This window comes from Danio rerio, chromosome 25 (assembly GCF_049306965.1).
Source record: "Danio rerio strain Tuebingen ecotype United States chromosome 25, GRCz12tu, whole genome shotgun sequence".
In the NCBI taxonomy this organism is placed as follows: domain Eukaryota; kingdom Metazoa; phylum Chordata; class Actinopteri; order Cypriniformes; family Danionidae; genus Danio; species Danio rerio.
In genome coordinates this window covers 3,245,618-3,266,840 of record NC_133200.1, presented here as the reverse complement: position 1 = coordinate 3,266,840, position 21,223 = coordinate 3,245,618, and the positions used below count along the sequence as shown (strand labels likewise).

The following is a 21,223-nucleotide window of genomic DNA, read 5'->3' as shown; positions in this document are numbered from 1 at the left end:
CCAGATATGCTCAATAATGTTCATGTCTGGTGACTGGGCTGGCCAATCCTGGAGCACCTTGACCTTCTTTGCTTTCACGAGCTTTGATGTGGAGGCTGAAGTATGAGAAGGAGCGCTATCCTGCTGGAGAATTGTCCCTCTCCTGTGGTTTGTAATGTAATGGGCAGCACAAATGTCTTAATACCTCAGGCTGTTGATGTTGATCATCCACTCTGCAGATCTCTCGCACGCCCCCATACTGAATGTAACCCCAAACCATGATTTTTCCTTCACCAAACTTGACTGATATCTGTCAGAATCTTGGCTCCATGTGGGTTCCAGTAGGTCTTCTGCATTATGTGTGATGATTGGGATGCAGCTCAACAGATGATTCAGCAGAAAAATCCACCTTCTGCCACTTTTCCAAATGATCAACTAGAAGGCAAGTTATTATTTGTTGTTCTAACAACTGAGATCCACGACAAGATTTGGTCAGGTTAGTGTATATTTACATATTATATTAAAATTAAGATTTGTTTGAGTACACTTCTCACAGATCTTTTAAATTAATATCTACAGGATGCTTTACAATAATATATTTGTGTATATAATAATACAATATACAAAATATAGTCACTTGCAACATTATTACTCACTGTTGTGTATTTACAATTCTGACTTCATTATATATATATATATATATATATATATATATATATATATATATATATATATATATATATACATATACACATACATACAGTTGAAGTCAGAATTATTAGCCCCCCTTTGATTTTATTTTTTTTTTTTAAATATTTCCCAAATGATGTTTAACAGAGCAAGGCAATTTTTACAGTATGTCTGATAACATTTTGTCTTCTGGAGAAAGTCTTATTTGTTTTATTTTGGCTAGATTAAAAGCAGTTATTAATTTTTTTAAACACCATTTTTGGGACAAAATTATTAGCCCCTTTAAGCTAATTTTTTTTCCTTTAATCTACAGAACAAACCATCGTTATACAATAACTTGCCTAGTTACCCTAACCTGCCTAGTTCACCTTATTAACCTAGTTAAGCCTTTAAATGTCACTTTAAGCTGTATAGAAGAGTCTTGAAAAATATCTAGTCAAATATTATTTACTGTCATCATGACAAAGATAAAATAAATCAGTTATTAGAAAGAAGTTTTTAAACCTATTATGATTAGAAATGTGCTGAAACAATCTTTCCTCCATTAAACAGAAATTGGGGAAAAAAAATAAACAGGGGCGCTAATAATTCAGGGGGGCTATTAATTCTGACTTCAACTGTATATATATATATATATATATATATATATATATATATATATATATATATATATATATATATATATATATATATATGTATATATATATATATATATATATATATATATATATATATATATATATATATATATATATATATCACAGTTCTGACATTTTCCTCTATGTTTTCTGAGTGGTTCTTAACTGTATAATAAATAAGGTCAAATTAACTTTTTCTGAGGCAGAACCAAGCTATAAATTTATAAATACTATTATTACAAACATTAGTTTCAGCAGTATCTTAGTAAATGTTGGAATTAACATTTATTAAGATTAAAGGAATAGTTCACTCAAAATAAAAATGTACATATTTACTCTCCGTCAAGTGGATCCAAACCTGTATGAGTTTCTTTTTTCCACTAAACACAGAAGATATTCTGAAGAATGTTGGAAACTTGTAGCCATTCACTTCCATAGTGAAGTCAATAGAAAAACAAATCACCAGGGATGTTAATTGCTGCCCGTTTTCCACATTCTTGTAAATATCTTCATTTGTGCTCAACAGAATAAATAGAAACAGGTTTGGAACAAGTTGAATTACAGTTTTAGTTCAATGTTAGCTAATGTAACCTTATTGTATAGTGTCATACAAAGTGTTCAAATGCAACACAACTACATGTATCTACATTAAAGGGACAGTTCACCCAACAATGAAAATCACCTCATCATTTACTCTCCCTCATGTGGTTTTAAACCTTTACGAGTTTCTTTCTTCTGTTGAACGCAAAAGAAGATACTTTGAAAAATGTTGATTGCAATTGACTTAAATAGAAATTACTATAAAAGTAAATGCGTGCTACATACTGAACCAGCATTCTTCAAAACATCTTTTGTGTTCAACAGAAGAACTCAAATAAGTTTTGATGATTAAAGGGATCTTTTTTTGGTGAACTGACCCTTTGACATCATTCAAGCATCTAAAGATCAGTGATTGTAACCTGCGCTGAGCATCAACTCTGTACATTCATAAGTTATAGACAACACCTTGGCCTTTTGTAATCTGTGCTCTATTCAGCCACAGGTTTAGCTCTGCTCTTCTTGTCTTTGAGTTTGGCTGGTCCGGCTGCATCCTCCACCTCATCCTCATCCTCCGGGTCTCCAGCAGGAGGAGATGGCGCTCTGCTCACATCCGCCTCTGGAGAAACACACAGACATTTAGCATATTATTTAGAATATAAAAACACGTTTAACTAGGCCTGGGCTGTATAATCTACAATCAAAACCTCCATTAATTGAACACTCTACCTTAATTTAAATTTATTATCATTGTAACTTAATATTTCTTTTTGCTTTACATAATAAGAACAACCTGCATCTCCAGTGAACATATGATCAGAATCACCTCTATACATCCATATGTGATAACTGGAAATCATAAAAAATAAACGGTTTGACTATATACAGCAGGAAAAATAAGTAACGAACACGTCAGTATTTTTCTCAGAAAACATATTTCTAAAAGTGCCGCTGACTTGAAATGTTGGCAACAACTGAAGAAATCCATATATGCAAAGAAAACAAATCTAATTGGTTTACAGATGAAGTTCTGTGTAATAAAATGAAATGACACAGGGAAAAAGTATTGAACACATGAAGGAAGGGAGGTGTAGTTCGGCAGGGAAAGCCCAGACAGCAGCTGAAATCTCTCAGTGGTTCTTCATCAACCTTCTCCCCTTCCTCAGTGTAAATGAACATCAGCTGCTTCAGTCTAACATCTACATGAGCAGGAGGATGAAGATGAAACCATTTCAGCAAGATAATGATCAAAACACAGACAAGGAAGCTCTCAGATGCTTTCAGAGAAAGAAAAGCAAGCTGTGGAATGGCCCAGACAATCACCTGACCCAAATCCAATAGAGAATACAAAATAAAGCTCAGATTTGATAGGAGACCCACAGAAGCATCAAGATTTTGACACTCTGTTGAAGTCTGTGAGAAACTCCCACCTGAGCAATGCATGAGACTTCATTCTCCATATGAGAGCCGACTTTAAGCGGCAGCACCATAAAAGCCTTTAACATAAAGTATTAAATACGTTTCAGTAGTTCAATGCTTTCTCCTTCTGTCATTTCATTGTTCTTACACAATACTTCTTCACACTTTCTTGTTTTGCTTTATTTTTATGTATGTATTGTTTGGGTTTTTACCAAAATCTGCTTCAATCCCATGTCATCCCACATAGCAAAATTTCTCTGGCCCAGCTCTGGCCCACACAATCAGGTTTTGCTTGGCCCACATGCCGCAGTGAATTACGGTACATGACTGGACCAAATCTGGCTTCTAGACAAGGGCCAAACACAGACCATATCTGGGCCGAGTCTCAGCCAAGTTAATAACTCATAACTGGGCCTGAACTGGGCCAGTAAGGTTGGTGTGTCACGATTGCAATGAAATTGATAAACCCATGAAGCATTGCGCTTTAGGCACACTATGGGCCTTGTTTTTTTCTCAGTGACCTGATTGGTAGAATTGATTTATTTAATCAAAAATTATTTTAATGTATTTTAAATGTGGGTCAAGACTGGCCAAAGTCACGTGGCCCACAATCAATTTTTTAAATCTGGGCCAAATACTACGTTTTACATCTGGCCCAAATCTTGTGTGTCGCATTATAGACGGTGCCACCTCTGCCAAACCCAGGCCATGGTTGGCCCACATGCTGTATGCCAGTGCCGGATGAATGCCTGCTGTCCCAGCTTAATGCCAAATCTGGGCCAGAATTCTTTGCTACTAGGGATCAGCTCCTTTAGAAATATTATTCCAAGGAAAAAACATGAACATGCGTTCAATACTTATTTCCCCCGCTGTATATGGGGACATTGTTTCATAGGTTATGAATTTCAGTTTCTGTGAACTGGAGGGATCTGCTTGTGCACCTGCGCTGATCTGCATGCTCTTGCTGAATCCTGCGGCTGAAGACATGGCCTGACCCAGAGCCTGGTTGGTGCCCAGGGGCTGCTGTGAGCCGCTGGGTTTGCTGGAGGAGCTGCGCTGGCTGGTTTTGCCGTCTTTGCATGGTTTGCTCCAGTACAGGTTTTCGCCCGCTTGTAAAGCACCGCCCAGCTTCTGAGCCATTTCAACCAGCTGTGTGAACAAATACATTTACAGGTCACAATAAGTGCTTTGAAATATACATGTTGAATTGGAAATTTGACGTAATCTCGACTGAAACATGAAGACATACCTCAGGGTCAAATTCAGTGTTGCTGCTGTTCTCCAGCTGAGCGTTGACTTTCCTTTCCATCTCCTGGTACTGCAGCAGGGCGGCTTTCTTATCTCCCTGGTTATACAGGAACACTGCAAAGTTCAGGTTCACCAGCGGGCTTGATCTACCAGACAGAAACCACTCGGTAAACTCAACTAGCCAATAACCGGTCGAGATCTAGCATTGTTTGAAGAACATACTCATCTATCTGAACTGCCTGTTCATAAGACCTGCGGGCGTTTTCAGCGTCATCCAGATTGGTCAGAGCAACTGATGAGAGATGAAGCAGAAACAATATAATATATGATATATATTATATATATTTACCCGCGAACAATATATATAGTAGACTCATGTCTTTGTATATGATCAGTATGTGATATATATTTACCCCCGAGCAGTATGTATAATTCACTCTTGTCTATACATGACCAGTATATGCCATTTATTTACACGCGAGTGGCATATATAGTTCACTCATGTCTATATATGATCAGTATAGGATGTATATTTACCCGCCAGCAGCATATCTTTATTTATTTATTTGTTTATTTGGCAGGGACAGTGTACATTAATTAGCATTTCTGCATTTGTACCAGAATTAGCCAGAGGATTATTTTTCATCTGTTGTCCCTATAGTTCACTTATGTCTATATATGATTAGTATATAATGTATATTTACCCGCCAGCAGCATATATATTTCACTCATGTCTATATATGATTAGTATATGATGTATATTTACCCGCCAGCAGCATATATATTTCACTCATGTCTATATATGATTAGTATATGATGTATATTTTCTCGTGAGAAGCATATATAGTTCACTCATGTCTATATATGATCAGTATACGATGTATATTTACCGGGCAGCAGCATATATAGTTTACTCATGTCTATATATGATTAGTATATGATGTATATTTACTCGTGAGCAGCATATATAGTTCACTCATGTCTATATATGATCAGTATATGATGTATATTTACCTGGCAGCAGCATATATAGTTACTCATGTCTATATATGATCAGTATATGATGTATATTTACTCGTGAGCAGCATATATAGTTAATTCATGTCTATATATGATCAGCATATGACGTATATTTACCCGGCAGCAGCCTATAAAGTTTACTCATGTCTATATATGATCAGTATATAGTGTATATTTACCCGCCAGCAGCATTTATAGTTTACTCATGTCTATATATGATCAGTATATGATGTATATTTACTCGTGAGCAGCATATATAGTTCACTCATGTCTATATATGATCAGTAAATGATGTATATTTACTCATGAGAAGCATATATAGTTCACTCATGTCTATATATGATCAGTATATGTAGATATTTACCCGCCAGCAGCATATATAGTTCATTCATGTCTATATATGATCAGTATATGATGTATATTTACCCGGCAGCAGCCTATATATTTTACTAATGTCTATATATGTTTAGTATATAGTGTATATTTACCCGCCAGCAGCATATATAGTTTACTCATGTCTATATATGATCATTATATGATGTATATTTACTCGTGAGCAGCATATATATTTCACTCATGTCTATATATGATCAGTATATGATGTATATTTACTCGTGAGAAGCATATATAGTTAATTCATTTCTATATATGATCAGTATATGATGTATATTTACCCGGCAGCAGCATATGTAGTTTACTCATGTCTATATGTGATCAGTATATGATGTATAATTACTCGTGAGCAGCATATATAGTTCACTCATGTCTATATATGATCAGTATATGGTGCATATTTACCCGCCAGCAGCATATATAGTTTACTCATGTCTATATATGGTCAGTTTATGGTGTATATTTACCCGCTAGCAGCATATATAGTTTACTCATGTCTATATATGATCAGTATATGATGTATATTTACCTGGCAGCAGCATATATAGTTCATTCATGTCTATACATGATCAGTATATGATGTATATTTACCCGGCAGCAGCATACTGTATATAGTTTACTTATGTCTATATATGATCAGTATATGATGTATATTTACCTGGCAGCAGCATATAGTTCACTCAAGTCTATATATGATAAGTATATGATGTATAATTACTCGTGAGCAGCATAAATACTGTAGTTCAATCATGTCTATATATGATCAGTATATGATGTATATTTACCTGGCAGCAGCATATAGTTCACTCGTGTCTATATATGATCAGTATATGACATTTATTTACCCGCAAGCAGCATGTATAGCTCACTTATGTCTATATATATATATATATATGATTAGTATATGACATATTTATCTCGCTAGAAGCTTATATTTGTCACTTGTGTTTATATATGACCAGTATGAGACATTTATTTACCCGCGAGCAGCATGTATAGCTCACTTATGTCTATACATGATGATCACTATGTGATGTATATGCAGTATGTATAGTTCACTCTTGTCCATATACATAAAATTTATGTAATATATATTTACCGGCGAGCAGCATATATAGTTCACTTTTTTATATATATATATATGATCTTAATACATTTACCTAAGAGCAGCTGGTATAGTTCACTCTTGTCTAAATATATGATCATTACGTGATATATTTACTTGTAAGCAGCATGTATAGTTCACTCACGTCTATATATGATCAGTATATGATGTATATTTACCCGCAAGAAGGATGTATAGTTCACTTATGTCTATATATGATCAGAAAATGATGTATATTTTCCCGCAAACAGCAAGTATAGTTCACTTATGTCTATATATGATCATTACGCGATATACATTTATCTGCGAGGAGCATATATACCTCACTCACTTTTGTGTATATATATATATATATATATATATATATATATATATATATATATATATATATATATATATATATATATATATATATATATATATGATCATATATGATATATATTTACCGGCAAGCAGCATGTATAGTTCACTCATGCGTGGCCGCAGGTTGATGGCGGCGCTCAGAAAGTGGAAAGCGGAAGCGAACTGCTGCATGGTGAGGTGAACCAAACCCAGATTATACAAAATCTTCCAGTCAAACGGAGACAGATAATTCGCTCTCTTCAGACAGCTGATGGCCTGAAATATCAAAAGATAAATATATATATGTACAATAAAGCTACATTTAAGCATTAGTTGTTGTAGTTATGGTGTGTAACTCACAGCGACGTATTTCTTTTTGCCGAAGAAGCACATGCCGATGTTATTCCAGAGAGGTGGGCTCTCGGGGACAGCGTATGCCGCCACACGATACTTGTTCATGGCCACGTCATAATCTCCATGAGTCTGCATCATACTGCCAGCCGCAAGGATGGCCTGAACACACACACACACACATACACACTTCAATTTTATAGCACTTTATGCAATGCAAAAACAGCTTCAATAGAGAACACAAATATCAAAACAGGTCTTTCTTCACAGTTCATAAGGCAAACCAAAGGCAACACACACATACAGCATACAACTGAAACTGCGCCTCACCTTAAAGTTATTGGGGTCATAGGTCAGAGCGTTTCCCAGATGCTCGAAAGCTTTCTGATACTTCCCAAACTAAATGAACAGAGACAGACAGCAGTGAACAAAAACTGCATTCACAGCACACAGGACTGATTACTGGACACTGAATGTGTTTCTCTGAGGACGCAGTGGAGTTTGCTCAGTGACACAGCATTATGGTGTAGTTGTCAGTATTTATGATGGATGTCTCAGAGCGTCTCTTACCTGCATGTACAGCAGTCCTAATGTGGTCAGCAGCTCTGTGTTCTCTGGAGAAAACCTGACACAAACACAATCAAAATAACCGAATTAGAAGAAATGTCATGTGTTCATTTAACTGTGCTGCTTTTATTTTTATGTATCCGCAATCCCCTCACAAGCCAGAGCTGTGGCAGTTGGCATTTCTGTGTGGAGTTTGCATGTTCTCCCCGTGTTGGCGTGGGTTTTCTCCAGTTTCCCTTACAGTCCAAACACATGTGCTATGGACAGGGCTGTCGCCAGATTCGCATATGCACAAAAATGTTTAGTGAGCCCCCCTAGTCATTAGTGGCTGGGGGCTTCCCGCCACAGGGCCCCTAAATCATATGCACTCTGCCCCCCTTTTCCCCCACTAGCTACACTAAATTGGCTGTAGTGTATAAGTTTGTGTGTGTGTGTGAATGAGTGTGTATAGGTATTTCCCAGTACTGAGTTGTGGCTGGAAGGACATCCACTGCTTAAAACATATGCTGGAATAGTTGGCGGTTCATGCTGCTGTGGCGACCCCTAATAAAAAAAAGACTAAGTCAAAGAAAAATTAATTGATGTATCCCTTAACAGAAGCTTTCTATATTTTGAGTAATATTATATTTTATTATTAAATCATACATATAAAAAATATTTATACATGCATAGTTAGTATTTTTATTATATATTTATTCTTTTTATATGTATTATTTATTTTAAGTCACATTTTATTTCATTATTAATCATATATATATATATATATATATATATATATATATATATATATATATATATATATATATATATATATATAATTTATATCTAGTATTGGTATAATACATTTTTACTTTTTTATTGCTTTTTTATATTTTAAGTCCCTATTTTTTTTTTAGTTACTATTTTATTTAATTATTAAATCATACATATGAGAAAAAAATATATATACAGTTGAAGTCAGAATTATTGACCATATTTAATTTACTCACTTTTTACTTATGCTCAAGTGGTTCCTATGGATGTCAATGGTTAGAGGTTTTCAGCTTTCTTCAAATTATCTTCTGTGGTGTTTCAAAAGAAGAAAGAAACTCTTAAAGGTTTGGAAGCACTTGAGCATAAGTAAAAAGTGAGTAAATTTAAAATTTTAGGTGAACTAACCCTTTAACTTGTGGCTTTTTTCCTATCTATCATTTATTTAATGGCTGTTTATTAATAATTATAAAGCTAATATTCTGCATTAGTTTATTCTACATTCTTAATTCTACCTAATATATAAACCCAACTACAATAAACTCTAAATTTGCTGCTTATAAATAGTTAAGGTTAACAGCAAATTAAGAGTTTATCAGGCAAAAAGTCAAAGTTAATAATTTATTTAATAGCGATTATTGTACCTCATAATCAGCTAATGATAATTTGAATTGAATGTTTGATATTGTCATATAAATAATAGTGCCTAATTTATTTTATTTTATATTTTTTCAAACAAATCAGAGCAAAAAACCCTTTCAAATGAAAACATAAAAACAAAAGGGCATACAATATAATACCAAGGTTGCCAGATGTTAAACACTGTTAAACACAAAATAAGATATTTGGAAGAATGTTGAAAATCTGTAACCATTGACTTCCATTGTATTTGTTTTTCCTTATATGGAAGTGAATGGTTATCGCTTTCCAACATTCTTCAAAATATCTTCTTTTGTGTTTAACAGAATAATAAATTTCTAAAGATTTAACACAAGGATAAGTAGAGAAGATATTTTGAAAAATGTTGGAAAGCGGTAACCATTCACTTCCATAGAAGGAAAAACAAATACAATGGAAGTCAATGGTTGCAGATTTTCAACATTCTTCCAAATATCTTATTTTGTGTTTAACAGAGGAAAACAACTTTTAAAAAGTTAAAACAAGTACAGCGCGAGTAAATGATGATGGAATTGTCATTTTTGGATGAACTACCACTTTAAAAGTCAATATTGGTACTATTTATTAATGTTTTATATTTTGCAAACCAAACAACTTCGACATTAAACATTTGTACTATTAAAATGGTCTAGTACAACTCATTTAGACTACTTTTATGATTTTAAGATTTTCTCTCTTCACTAGTATAGAAAAGAGCAGCTCCAACATTCAGCTAAACGTCTCCTTTTTGTGTTTTCATTACAAAAAGTCGATCATACAAGCTTAAAACAAAACATACTGTAAATAATCAAACAAACTGACATTACCGACCCAATAAATGATGACAGAATTGATAAACTCTTCTTTTATAATCAGAATCCAATCGACCAATCAGATTTTAGAGGCCGGTTTGGCACTCTATCTTTTCCTATAATCTAATTTTATGCACCATTAAATCAAGTTATTAGCTGCTGCTCCGGAATCAGCAAAGTGATTCAGAAACAGATCCCGATTGACCCGATCATGATGACAGCAGAAAATGAGGCTGTTTGTGTGGTCTGAGACTCTCTTCATGTGTGTGTCTGTGTGTGTGTGTTTGAGTGGCTCATGCCAGCAGTGTGCCGTTATTAATTCATGCTCTGCCGAGGTGAAGCGGCTGGAAAAGTGGGATTTCTCCTCTCATTACGGCGCGTCCCACTGCTGCATGTTACTAATTCATCAGCTCAGTGGGAGGCCTGCGATAATGAGGAGATCTCACACACACACACACACACAACCTAAAGCTCCCCACACTTCTCTGATATCTGAGCCAGACACACAGACAGACAGTCAGTGTATGTGTGTGTGTGTGCGTGTTTGTGTACGAGGGGAGGAGATTTCTTCATAGTCATCTCCATTTCTGCTCTCCGGGTACAGAGGAAAGTCAACAACAGTAATCAAGAGTCATCAAATCAGTGGGTTCCCGCTGAGAAAAGCAGATTAGGGATTCCTTTATGCACTTTCATTTGTTGAACGTGTCTTTACAAAAGTAGCTGACCTATAAAACTCTTGTCGTTATTTATTCACCCTCAGGTCATTACAAACTTTTAGAAAATTAGATTTGATGTCAGAAAAAGAAAATTGGACTTATTTAAGAATGATTAGATGAAAATATCCACGTTCTCATTTTATTTAAACAATTATTTTTTTCCATATGAATTGTTTTTTCAAATTTGAATATATTTGATATCTTACACAACACAATAATGCAATAAATATTATAATACAATATTATTATATTGTATTAGTATGATAATAAAATAATATTTATTATGATTAATAGTACTGTCATTATCAAATTGTATCATGTCATAATAATCAAATTATTAAATATTGTTGTAAATATATGTACTATTTAAAACAATATTAGACTGTTGAACACTTTACCAATAATAATAATAATGATTACTAATATATGTAAATATTTATGTATTATTACATAAATTATTATAACAATAATACATGTATTATTAGAACAAAAATATATTACTGAGTTTATAATAATAATTATAATAATATTAATAATACCAGTCAAAATATTACATCGTAAACTATTCATCAAACTAAAATGCAATGTATAATTTAATTTGATTCATGTATTAATTAATTTATATATTGCTATTATTGCTTTTATTTGATAAATATATTTTGGTATTCATTTTACTGAATTTATTACAGAATATTTCTAATTTTTAAATGAACATAACTTAATATAAAAAACATAAATATTGGTCTGTCGCTCACACAAAGCTAAACTACTGATATAATACATTCATTCAATTTCTTCGGCTTAGTCCCTTTATTAATCAGGGGTCGCCACAGCGGAATGAACCGCCAACTTATCCAGCATATGTTTTACACAGCGGATTTCCTTTCAGCGGCAACCCAGTACTGGAAAACAGCCATTCACTCTCACATTCACACACTCATACACTACGGCCAATTTAGTTTACTCCTTTCACCTATAGCGCATGTGTTTGGACTGTGGGGAAACCAGAGCACTCGGAGGAAACCCCTGGCATGCAAACTCTACACAGTAAGGCCAACTGGCCTAGCTGGGACTCGAATCAGCAACTTTTTTGATGGGAGGCGACAGTGCTAACCACTGAGCCACCGTGCCACCCCTGATAAAGTACATTTATTGTAATTTCGCATAAAAACGATCACACTACGCTTTATGGAAAAGAAAAAAAATCAGCCTACTTTCATTCCCTGCTGAAGTTTGAAACAACATGCCAATCTGAATATACATGCACTATTATATTCCATTTTTCCTTATACATAGAGCTTGTGTTTAATGTATTTAAATGACAAAAAGTCCTCTTTAAATACTTAATAATATATTGTTTAAAGAGGAACTATTATGCAAAAAATAACTTTTATAAGGTGTTTAAACACAGTTGTGTGTCAGCAGTGTGTGAATATAAGCAGCCTCTAATAGTAAAAATTATTAATTTAAGAAACACTTTGATTGATATTCTCCCTTTGTACGTGTCATCAGAGGGAGAAAAAACCCCGCCCACTAGTGCCCATCCCTCCCTCATTAGCATAAACAGTCCTAAGTGAGAAGCATTCGTTTTGAATCTGCCACTATGCTGACACACAGGCATCTGTAGCTCCGCCTTCTTCTGAAAAAGAGCACAATCTCATTTGCATTAAAAGCGACAGTCACAAAAATGGCACAATTAGCATCAAAACCAAAAAGGATCAGTTTCAGAGAGATATTAAATATTATCTGTGTGGTATTTTGAGCTGAAACACACTCACACACTCTGGGGACATCAGAGACTTTCTATTTTGTGGTCTGCTTTAAATAAAAAAACAAAATGATGGAAGTTAGACTCTTCATGAACCTTACTGTCACAACTGTAAATACATAGTAAAGAGGGCGGAGCTTCAGATGATTAACGACTGAATAAGTTCACACACTAGGCAGTGTGCAAAGTGTATACCGAGTCATTTGGGACACAACTAATGCCAGTTTCCAGGTGAACTGTCCCTTTAAGCGGAAACAAAAACCAGATTACTTCAGCAAGTCCTCGGGGGGTTTTCTGAGAGCACTTGAAAGACAAAGAGAAAAGAAGATGAAAACGACAAGGAGGAGAGAGAAAGAGAGGTTGGAGCGGTCACAGTGAGACCGTAAATGTGATTAATTACAGCTACGAGCGCTTCACTGATCCCAGCATGCATTGTGCTTTGGGCGTCTTATCTGCGCTGTGGCAGAGCGACACGCTGAGAGCATCTCCAGGCGTCTCCAGCTCCTCTCTGCCAAAAAAAAAAAAAGCGCCGTCTCCTACATCTACACTCATGTTGCGCAAAAAACGAAAGAGAAATGCATTCTGGGTAAGACACTTCAGACGCTTCAAGAGGAAAATAAAGTATGTTTGATTTTTTTGCAGTCAAATGTGATTGGTGACAAAACAAGGGATGAAACGTGTTACTGCAGCTTCAGATGCAAACTCTCACATGATTTGCGTCAGATTTATATATATATATATATATTAAAAAAACAAAAGCTTAAGCAAAGTTAAAAGAAAGTGTGAAGTGCGCACATGAAACTAAAACACAAATATGAGTGAATATTACTGTGGTTGCATCAAACTTTAGCAGATGCTCCTGATGAATTTAAACTAGTTATTTACATACTATCAGGATATTTTGGATCAGTTTGGTCGAACGCGGTGTAAAATAAACCCCAAAAATGAAAATAATAAGAATAAATATTGACGTCATAATACAGTTTACATTTATACATTTAGCAGACGCTTTTGTCCAAATTGATTTACAATTGAAGTGGGTAGAATTATCACCTCACAGCAAGAAGGTCGCTGGTTCGAGCCCCGGGTGGGTCAGTTGGCATTTCTGTCTGGAGTTTGCATGTTCTCCCTGTGTTCGTGTGGGTTTCCTCCAGGTGCTCCGGTTTCCCCCACAAGTCCAAAGACATGCGCTACAGGTGAATTGGGTAAGCTAAATTGTTCGTAGTGTATGTGTGTGATTAAGTGTGTAAGGGTGTTTCCCAGTGATTGGTTGCAGCTGGAAGGGAATCCTCTGCGTAAAACATATGCTGGATAAGTTGGCGGTTCATTCCGCTGTTAAATTAACAGATTAATAAAGGGACTAAGCTGAAAAGAGAATGAATGATTTGCAATTGAGGAGGCATTCAGTGATTCAATAGGACGAGGCAACACACGCAAGTGCTTATTATAAGGAACTGTTATTGCTCAGAGAATTAAGTGTTAGAGCAAGGAGGAGGGAGTGTTTTTATAGGGTTTCTACAGGTGGTTTGTCAAGCCCACTCACTACACACAATACGTATATACACTCAAAGGCCGCTTTATTAGGTACACCAGTCCAACTGCTTGTTAACGCAAATTTCTAATCAGCCAATCAAATGGCAGCAACTCAATGCATTTAGGCAAAAATGCCTTGTTTATGCCAGAGGTCAGGAGAATGGCCAGACTGGTTTCAGCTGATAGAAAGGCAACATTAACTCAAATAAGCACTCGTTACAACCGAGGTCTGCAGAAGAGCATCTCTGAAACATTGCCTGGTCTGATGAATCTCGATTTCTGCTGCCACTTTCAAATGGTCGGGTCAAAATTTGCGGCCAACATCATGAAAGCATGGATCCAACCTGCCTTGTATCAACGGTTCAGGCTGGTGGTGGTGGTGTAATGGTGTGGGGGATATTTTCTTGGCACAATTTGGGCCAATTAGTACCAATTGAGCATCGTATCAACGCCACAGCCTACCTGAGTATTGTTGCTGACTATGTCCATCCCTTTATGACCACAGTGTATTCATCTTTTGATGGCTACTTCCAGCAGGATAACACACCATGTCATAAAGCGTGAATCATCTCAGATTGGTTTCTTGAACATGACAATGAGTTCACTAGTACTAGTACTAGTAATGTGTACCTAATAAAGTGACATGTAAGTATGTATGCATGTTTTCTTTTAGAGTTCTAGAACATTGAATAAAAAAAGTTAAGTTTGTAGTTTGTAAAGTGACTTATAGACTCTTTGTGTAACACAAGGAGGCACTCACTGCATAATTGATTACAGTTACATTTTTACAGATACAATGCATATTATTTCCATCATGGCTGTTAAACTGTACTTTGGGTATGTATTATTTTCTAATAATTCAACGCATTACTCCACTTATACTATAGCGTAGCATTAGTTTCTTCCAGATCTCATCCAGAGCCTTCTGTTGTGTTTTAATGTGATTTTTGACTGTTGTAGCTGTATAACTCAAATCATTCAGCGTAGTGATATGGAGCTGTAATCCGCTCAAAACATGCCTTAACTACTTTAGCTGTGTGTTTATCTGAAAATAACGCCTTAGAATGCTCATCAGCCAATCAGAATCAAGAATTCAACAGACTCATAGTATAAGAAAGATCTTTAGGTTGGCAGAATTGTGTAAGAAAAACGGTTTAAAAGTACAAATTAAAACACTGATATTCCTCAGAATGGTTTGATCTATTAAAAATAAAAATAAAATATATAAATATAATAACTTTTATCAAATGTTTCCCAGCATGATTTGTAAATGATGTTATACATTAGAATCATTTAGAATATGTTTGAAATTTGAACATAATTTTGAACATACATTTGAAAAGTCTATTTATCAGGAGAAAAATGGCAATAAAAAAATCCTTTAAATATATAAAAATAATCAGAATGTTGTCACGGTTGCTGTATATTTTTGCATCCTGCTCTCCCTCTCTCTCTCTCCATCTCTGCCTGTCATATCCTTTAAATCCGCCTTCGCGGAAGCCGATTGGTCGTGAGACCTGTCACTCATCATTGGGTGACGTGGCGCGGTCACAAAAGGACGCCAGGGAAAGCGGATGACAGTGCGCTTTTCCTTTGATCCCGTTTTTGTGTTTTTGCCGACATGATTTTGTTTATTTGTTTCTTTTGTTTAACTTTCGTTTGGATAAAATTGTTTAGTATTATTTCGGCCCATTTTTGAACTACTTTGTGATTTTTGTACATTTTATTTTCAAATGTTTGTTTGTTACTTTTTGGTCCAACTCTTACCTGGCAAACAAAATTAAGAGATTATATTGAGAGTTGACTTTGTCCTCAGAGTAAGGTGGATAGGGAAAATGTCGTACGACTTCCATCCTACATACACGTAGTCAATCCATTGTTTAAAACACCAGGTAAGAAGTGAATGCCATCTGTGTATTTGTTTTGTTTCATAGAGTTCAGTATAGGTAAGATCACGGCGCTTGGCGCTGAAGATTTTTCTTTTCTTTTTCTTTTCATGCTTTAAGCAAGGTAAAGGGTTTGCTTATGAGTTAGAATTGTTTTGTTATCTTCATTTCTTTGATTTGGCTTCACTTGGCGTCCCCTTACTCTTGAGTTAAACAAATTTAGTTTGATACTTTTATTATTGTAAATATTTCTTCTTATTGTGTGTGTGTGTGTGTGTGTGTGTGTGTGTGTGTGTGTGTGTGTGTGTATATATATATATATATATATATATATATATATATATATATATATATATATATATATATATATATATATTTGGTAGGGATGTAACGGTATCAGAATTTCATGGTACGGTAATACCTCGGTATGAATGTCACGGTACGGTATTTATTGAATCATTTACAGGAAAAAACAAAACTTATGAAAATACTCCAAAAAAGTGCCAAAAGTGTCAATGACATACAAATTAGCCATCTATCTGTAAGCTTTGAAACAGGAACTTCAATTTTAATAACAAAAAAATATTAAACCATGTAAAAAAATTAAGTTTCAATTTAGTATTGTTGAAAACTCATCACATTCAACATTTAATCACTCACTCACTTAGATAGAGATGGGTTTAAAGGAAAATTATCATATAAATATAATCTGGTAAAAGCTGGTCTCTCTGGGTATTTACAATGTCCCCTGCAACAGAAAAAAACCCTCTCATTTGGGACTGAGGTTTCTGGGACAGAGAGATATGACTTGGCCCAGGTTGACAGCAGTGGGTAACGTTGTGCATTGTCTTTCCCCCACTTGAGAGGACAAACCATGAGTAAGATAGAGGTCTCATGTCTGCATCAATCTGAACAGTGTGCTGTGTCACACCCTCCGTCCCGCCCTTCAGTAGGCGAGCGACAACACCGCTCTTGAGTATGCGCGCTCAACCTATAGACCTATAGTTTTACAGAGTCATGCGACTACGGTAATATCGAAAAAAAATAATATTGCGGTATGACGGTATTTACAATACCGTTACATCCCTAATATTTGGGCATTACTCTGATTTCACTTTTTTGTACATTAAATCACTTTGGTTGGCAGTTTTGTTGTTTGTGTCTTTTACTTTCGTCCATCACTTGTAAAAGTACCACACCTTTAAAACGTTATTACTTTTACCCAAGACTAACATCCAAGAGTCAAAGAGGTTGTAACAATGTGTATTGAGACCTACTCCACAGCGCTCTTGTAGACGTCGATGGCTTTCTCTGTGTCCCCCTGCAGTAAGTGTATTTTTCCCAGCATCATGTAGGTCAGATCGTGTTTATTCAGCTGTAATGCCAAGTTTAACTGCTCTTCTGCCTGCAGACACGGAGAGAACAGAAACCCAGCTGAAGACGTGTGAAAACAAGATAAGACGGTTCAATAAAGTATGTAACCCAATATCATGGCCAATATTCACAAAGACATGACTGAACAGACAGAATCATAGTTTTTAGGCTGGATGAACCTACACTCCTGAAGTCTTTGGTGTAGATGTAGCAAACGCCCAGATTATGGCTGATCTCCTGTGGGTAAAAATAACCACATATTTATTCAGTGCTTTACATACATCTTATTTGTTTATTGGCAAAATATACACTACCTGACAAAAGTCTTGTCGCCTATTCAAGTTTAAGAAACCACAAATAATAATTTGACTTCTAGTTGATCGTTTTGTGTCAGAAGTGGCTTATATGAAAGGCAAAGGCCTCTAGATGACGCTTATTTGACCACAATAAAATATGATCATGCCTTGATTATTAATGATTTAATTAGGACAGTAAGATCTGACTGCTTAGTCAAAAGTCTTGTCACTGAACAGAAATAATGTCCAGTATAGAATATAAAGTCCTGCTGCAGTGGAGACAGAATGAATATTGTGTCTGACTCCATCATGAGCTTGGAGGACTGCATCCATACATCTCTGACATGACTCAAATCACTGATTAATAAAGTCATCTGGAATGGCAAAGAAAGCGTTCCTGCAGGACTCCCAGAGTTCATCAAGATTCTCTGGATTTATCTTCAATGCCTCCTCCTTCATGCCCAATAATGTTCATGTCTGGTGACCGGGCTGGCCAATCTTGGAGCACCTTGACCTTCTTTGCGTTTAGGAACTTCGATGTGCAGGCTAAAGTATGAGGAGCGCTATCCTGCTGGAGAATCTGCCCTCTCCTGTGGTTTGTAATGTAATGGGCAGCACAAATGTCTTGATACCTCAGGCTGTTGATGTTGATCATCCACTCTGCAGATCTCTCGCACGCCCCCATACTGAATGTAACCCCAAACCATGATCTTTCCTTCACCAAACTTGACTGATGTCTGTGAGAATCTTGGCTCCATTTGGGTTCCAGTAGGTCTTCTGCATTATGTGTGATGATTGGGATGCAGCTCAACAGATGATTCAGCAGAAAAATCCACCTTCTGCCACTTTTCCAAATGATCAACTAGAAGTCGAGTTATTATTTGTTGTTCTAACAACTGAAATCCACAAAAATACATTTGCCAGGTAGTGTATATATTAACTAATCAACTTTACAAATGATAAAAAAATAATTACTTGAAAGATTTTATTAATTTACTCAATAATTTAATTTAAAAATATACTCATACATATACCTGTGGAACAAAAGCTGAAACCTACAGAGTGTAATTAAATGTATGAGTAATTAAAGTGAATGGTTGAAGCTTCATGCTTTAAAAAAAAACTTAGTTAAAATGTACAATTTTATGAAAACAACTAAATATAATAGCAAATAAAAATGTAAAATTCTAATTTTAACTTCAAATTTGATCTCCCTCCCCCCCAAATACTTAAGAAAATGATTAAAACCTACCTCCCATGCCCCTAACCTCATAAAAAAAATATATAAATAAATATCCTAAACTCAAACTTAAATAAATGAATAATTGTAATAATAGTCTGGAACAACACGAGTAATGAAATAATGAAAGTATCTTCACTTTTGGGTGAATTAAAACATTTATCGAATCAAAAATGTACTTACCCAGTCTTTCTGATTGAGACGTGCAGCTTCATTATAAACCTCAATGGCAGCTTTGTGCTTCCCTAACAGGAAACTAAACAGTCAAAAAAAACCACACATCTCATCATAAACTTGGTTTAAACAGACACATTCATATAGATACAGATTCAAATGTGATTATAAATGACATGTGTATTTGTGCATGTGCGTGTTTACTGGTTTTGGTGGTATACAAGGACAGTTTTTTATATAATGACATAGTTGTACTCTATTATGGTGGTCTATGAGAACATGCTTGATGTCATTGTAACTCAAAATGCTTTCAAGAGTTCACACTTAGCTGATGATTGAAAGCTAGTTTGACGTGCTGTCCCGGGAGAGAGCCCTGAGCTTATAAGATCCTCGAGCCCTGGGCTCCCTCCCGTTGCAAGGCGAGAGGGGAGTTTGAGCTCAGGTAGATCTCGATGACTCCCCCACTTGCTTGTTGTAGCTAAGTGTCAGATATGGATGGTTCGAGTCCCAGCTGGGTCAGTTGGCATTTCTGTGTGGAGTTTGCATGTTCTCCCCGTGTTGGTGTGGGCTTCCTCCAGGTGCTCCGGTTTCCCCCACAGTCCAAACACATGCGCTATAGGTGAATTGGATTAACTTAATTGGCCGTAGTGTATGTGTGTGTGTGTGTGTGTGTGTGTGTGTATATGAGTGTGTAAGGGTGTTTCCCAGTGGTGCGTTGGACTGGAAGAGCATTCGCTGCGTAAAAAATATGCTGGAATAATTGACAGTTCATTCCGCTGTGGCGACCCCTGAGAAATAAGAGACTAAGCCGAAGGAAAATGAATGAATGATACAGTATATTATACATTACACCTATAGAGAGTCCCTGTAAACATTTGTGTGTGTGTGTGAGTGTGTGTTTAACTGGTGCTTACAGCGATCGGGCCACTTGTTTGAGGTTGTCTGAGCTTGTGGGGTTAATGATGGCACAACTCTGAAACAACTCCAGAGACTCCTGAATCTTCCCTTCTAACCGCATGATCAGAGCTGCGCACACACAAACACAAACATGCAAGCACGCAAACACAAAGTCATTCACCATGAGAAACACATCGACTGTGTGAAAAAGATCACTACTGTAAAGCATGCTAAAGTTTTAAATTAGTATATGAAACCGTATACCATTATTCAACATATTAATTCAATATATTGCATATTTAATTTGGTTATCATCACAATAAAACATTATTTAGAAAACACGAAATATATACATTACATATAACTAGTTAGCAATTTTACATGTTTATTCATTTTTGTGTTAAATAAATACATTTTATTGCTTAAGCAATGAGAATATTGCTCAGAAGAAAATTGAACAGGACACGTTTTACATTCTATGATAAAAGCTGCATTACACTTTTATACAGGAACAGTGACTATATTCAAGTAGATTGTAGCAAGTACGATTGATTTGTCGCGATAGCGTATTTTTCAATGTGGGCCAATTGGTCAGAAGAGAAAGAACGGCTACTGGAGAGAGAAAAGCAGCACAGCAGGTGAGTGAATAATCAGACACAGTCAGTTTTTTCCTTCAATATAGTTTATATAATTAGAAATATGTTATGAGTTTGTGAATTTCTATCCAATAAGCATAAGTATTTATGTATATATAGGTTCGATTATAAATAATAATAATAAAAAGTAAATAATTTTCTCTTTTTTTCTTTACACAGATGAACGTGAAGTCAA

General features: G+C 35.5%; 1 protein-coding gene across 1 annotated transcript in view; it reads right to left on the bottom strand.

Moving 5' to 3' along the window:
- Positions 1 to 1,569: 1,569 nt before the first annotated feature.
- The window catches only part of bbs4 (Bardet-Biedl syndrome 4), a 33,238-nt gene continuing 13,584 nt past the window's right edge, over positions 1,570 to 21,223 (bottom strand). Inside the window, 12 exon segments of the mRNA NM_001077466.2 lie at positions 1,570 to 2,463; positions 4,205 to 4,412; positions 4,513 to 4,657; positions 4,734 to 4,803; positions 7,476 to 7,647; positions 7,732 to 7,884; positions 8,053 to 8,121; positions 8,293 to 8,347; positions 17,689 to 17,816; positions 17,969 to 18,022; positions 19,505 to 19,577; positions 20,410 to 20,521. Coding sequence (NP_001070934.2) covers positions 2,336 to 2,463; positions 4,205 to 4,412; positions 4,513 to 4,657; positions 4,734 to 4,803; positions 7,476 to 7,647; positions 7,732 to 7,884; positions 8,053 to 8,121; positions 8,293 to 8,347; positions 17,689 to 17,816; positions 17,969 to 18,022; positions 19,505 to 19,577; positions 20,410 to 20,521 — 1,367 coding nt within the window. The 3' untranslated portion in view covers positions 1,570 to 2,335.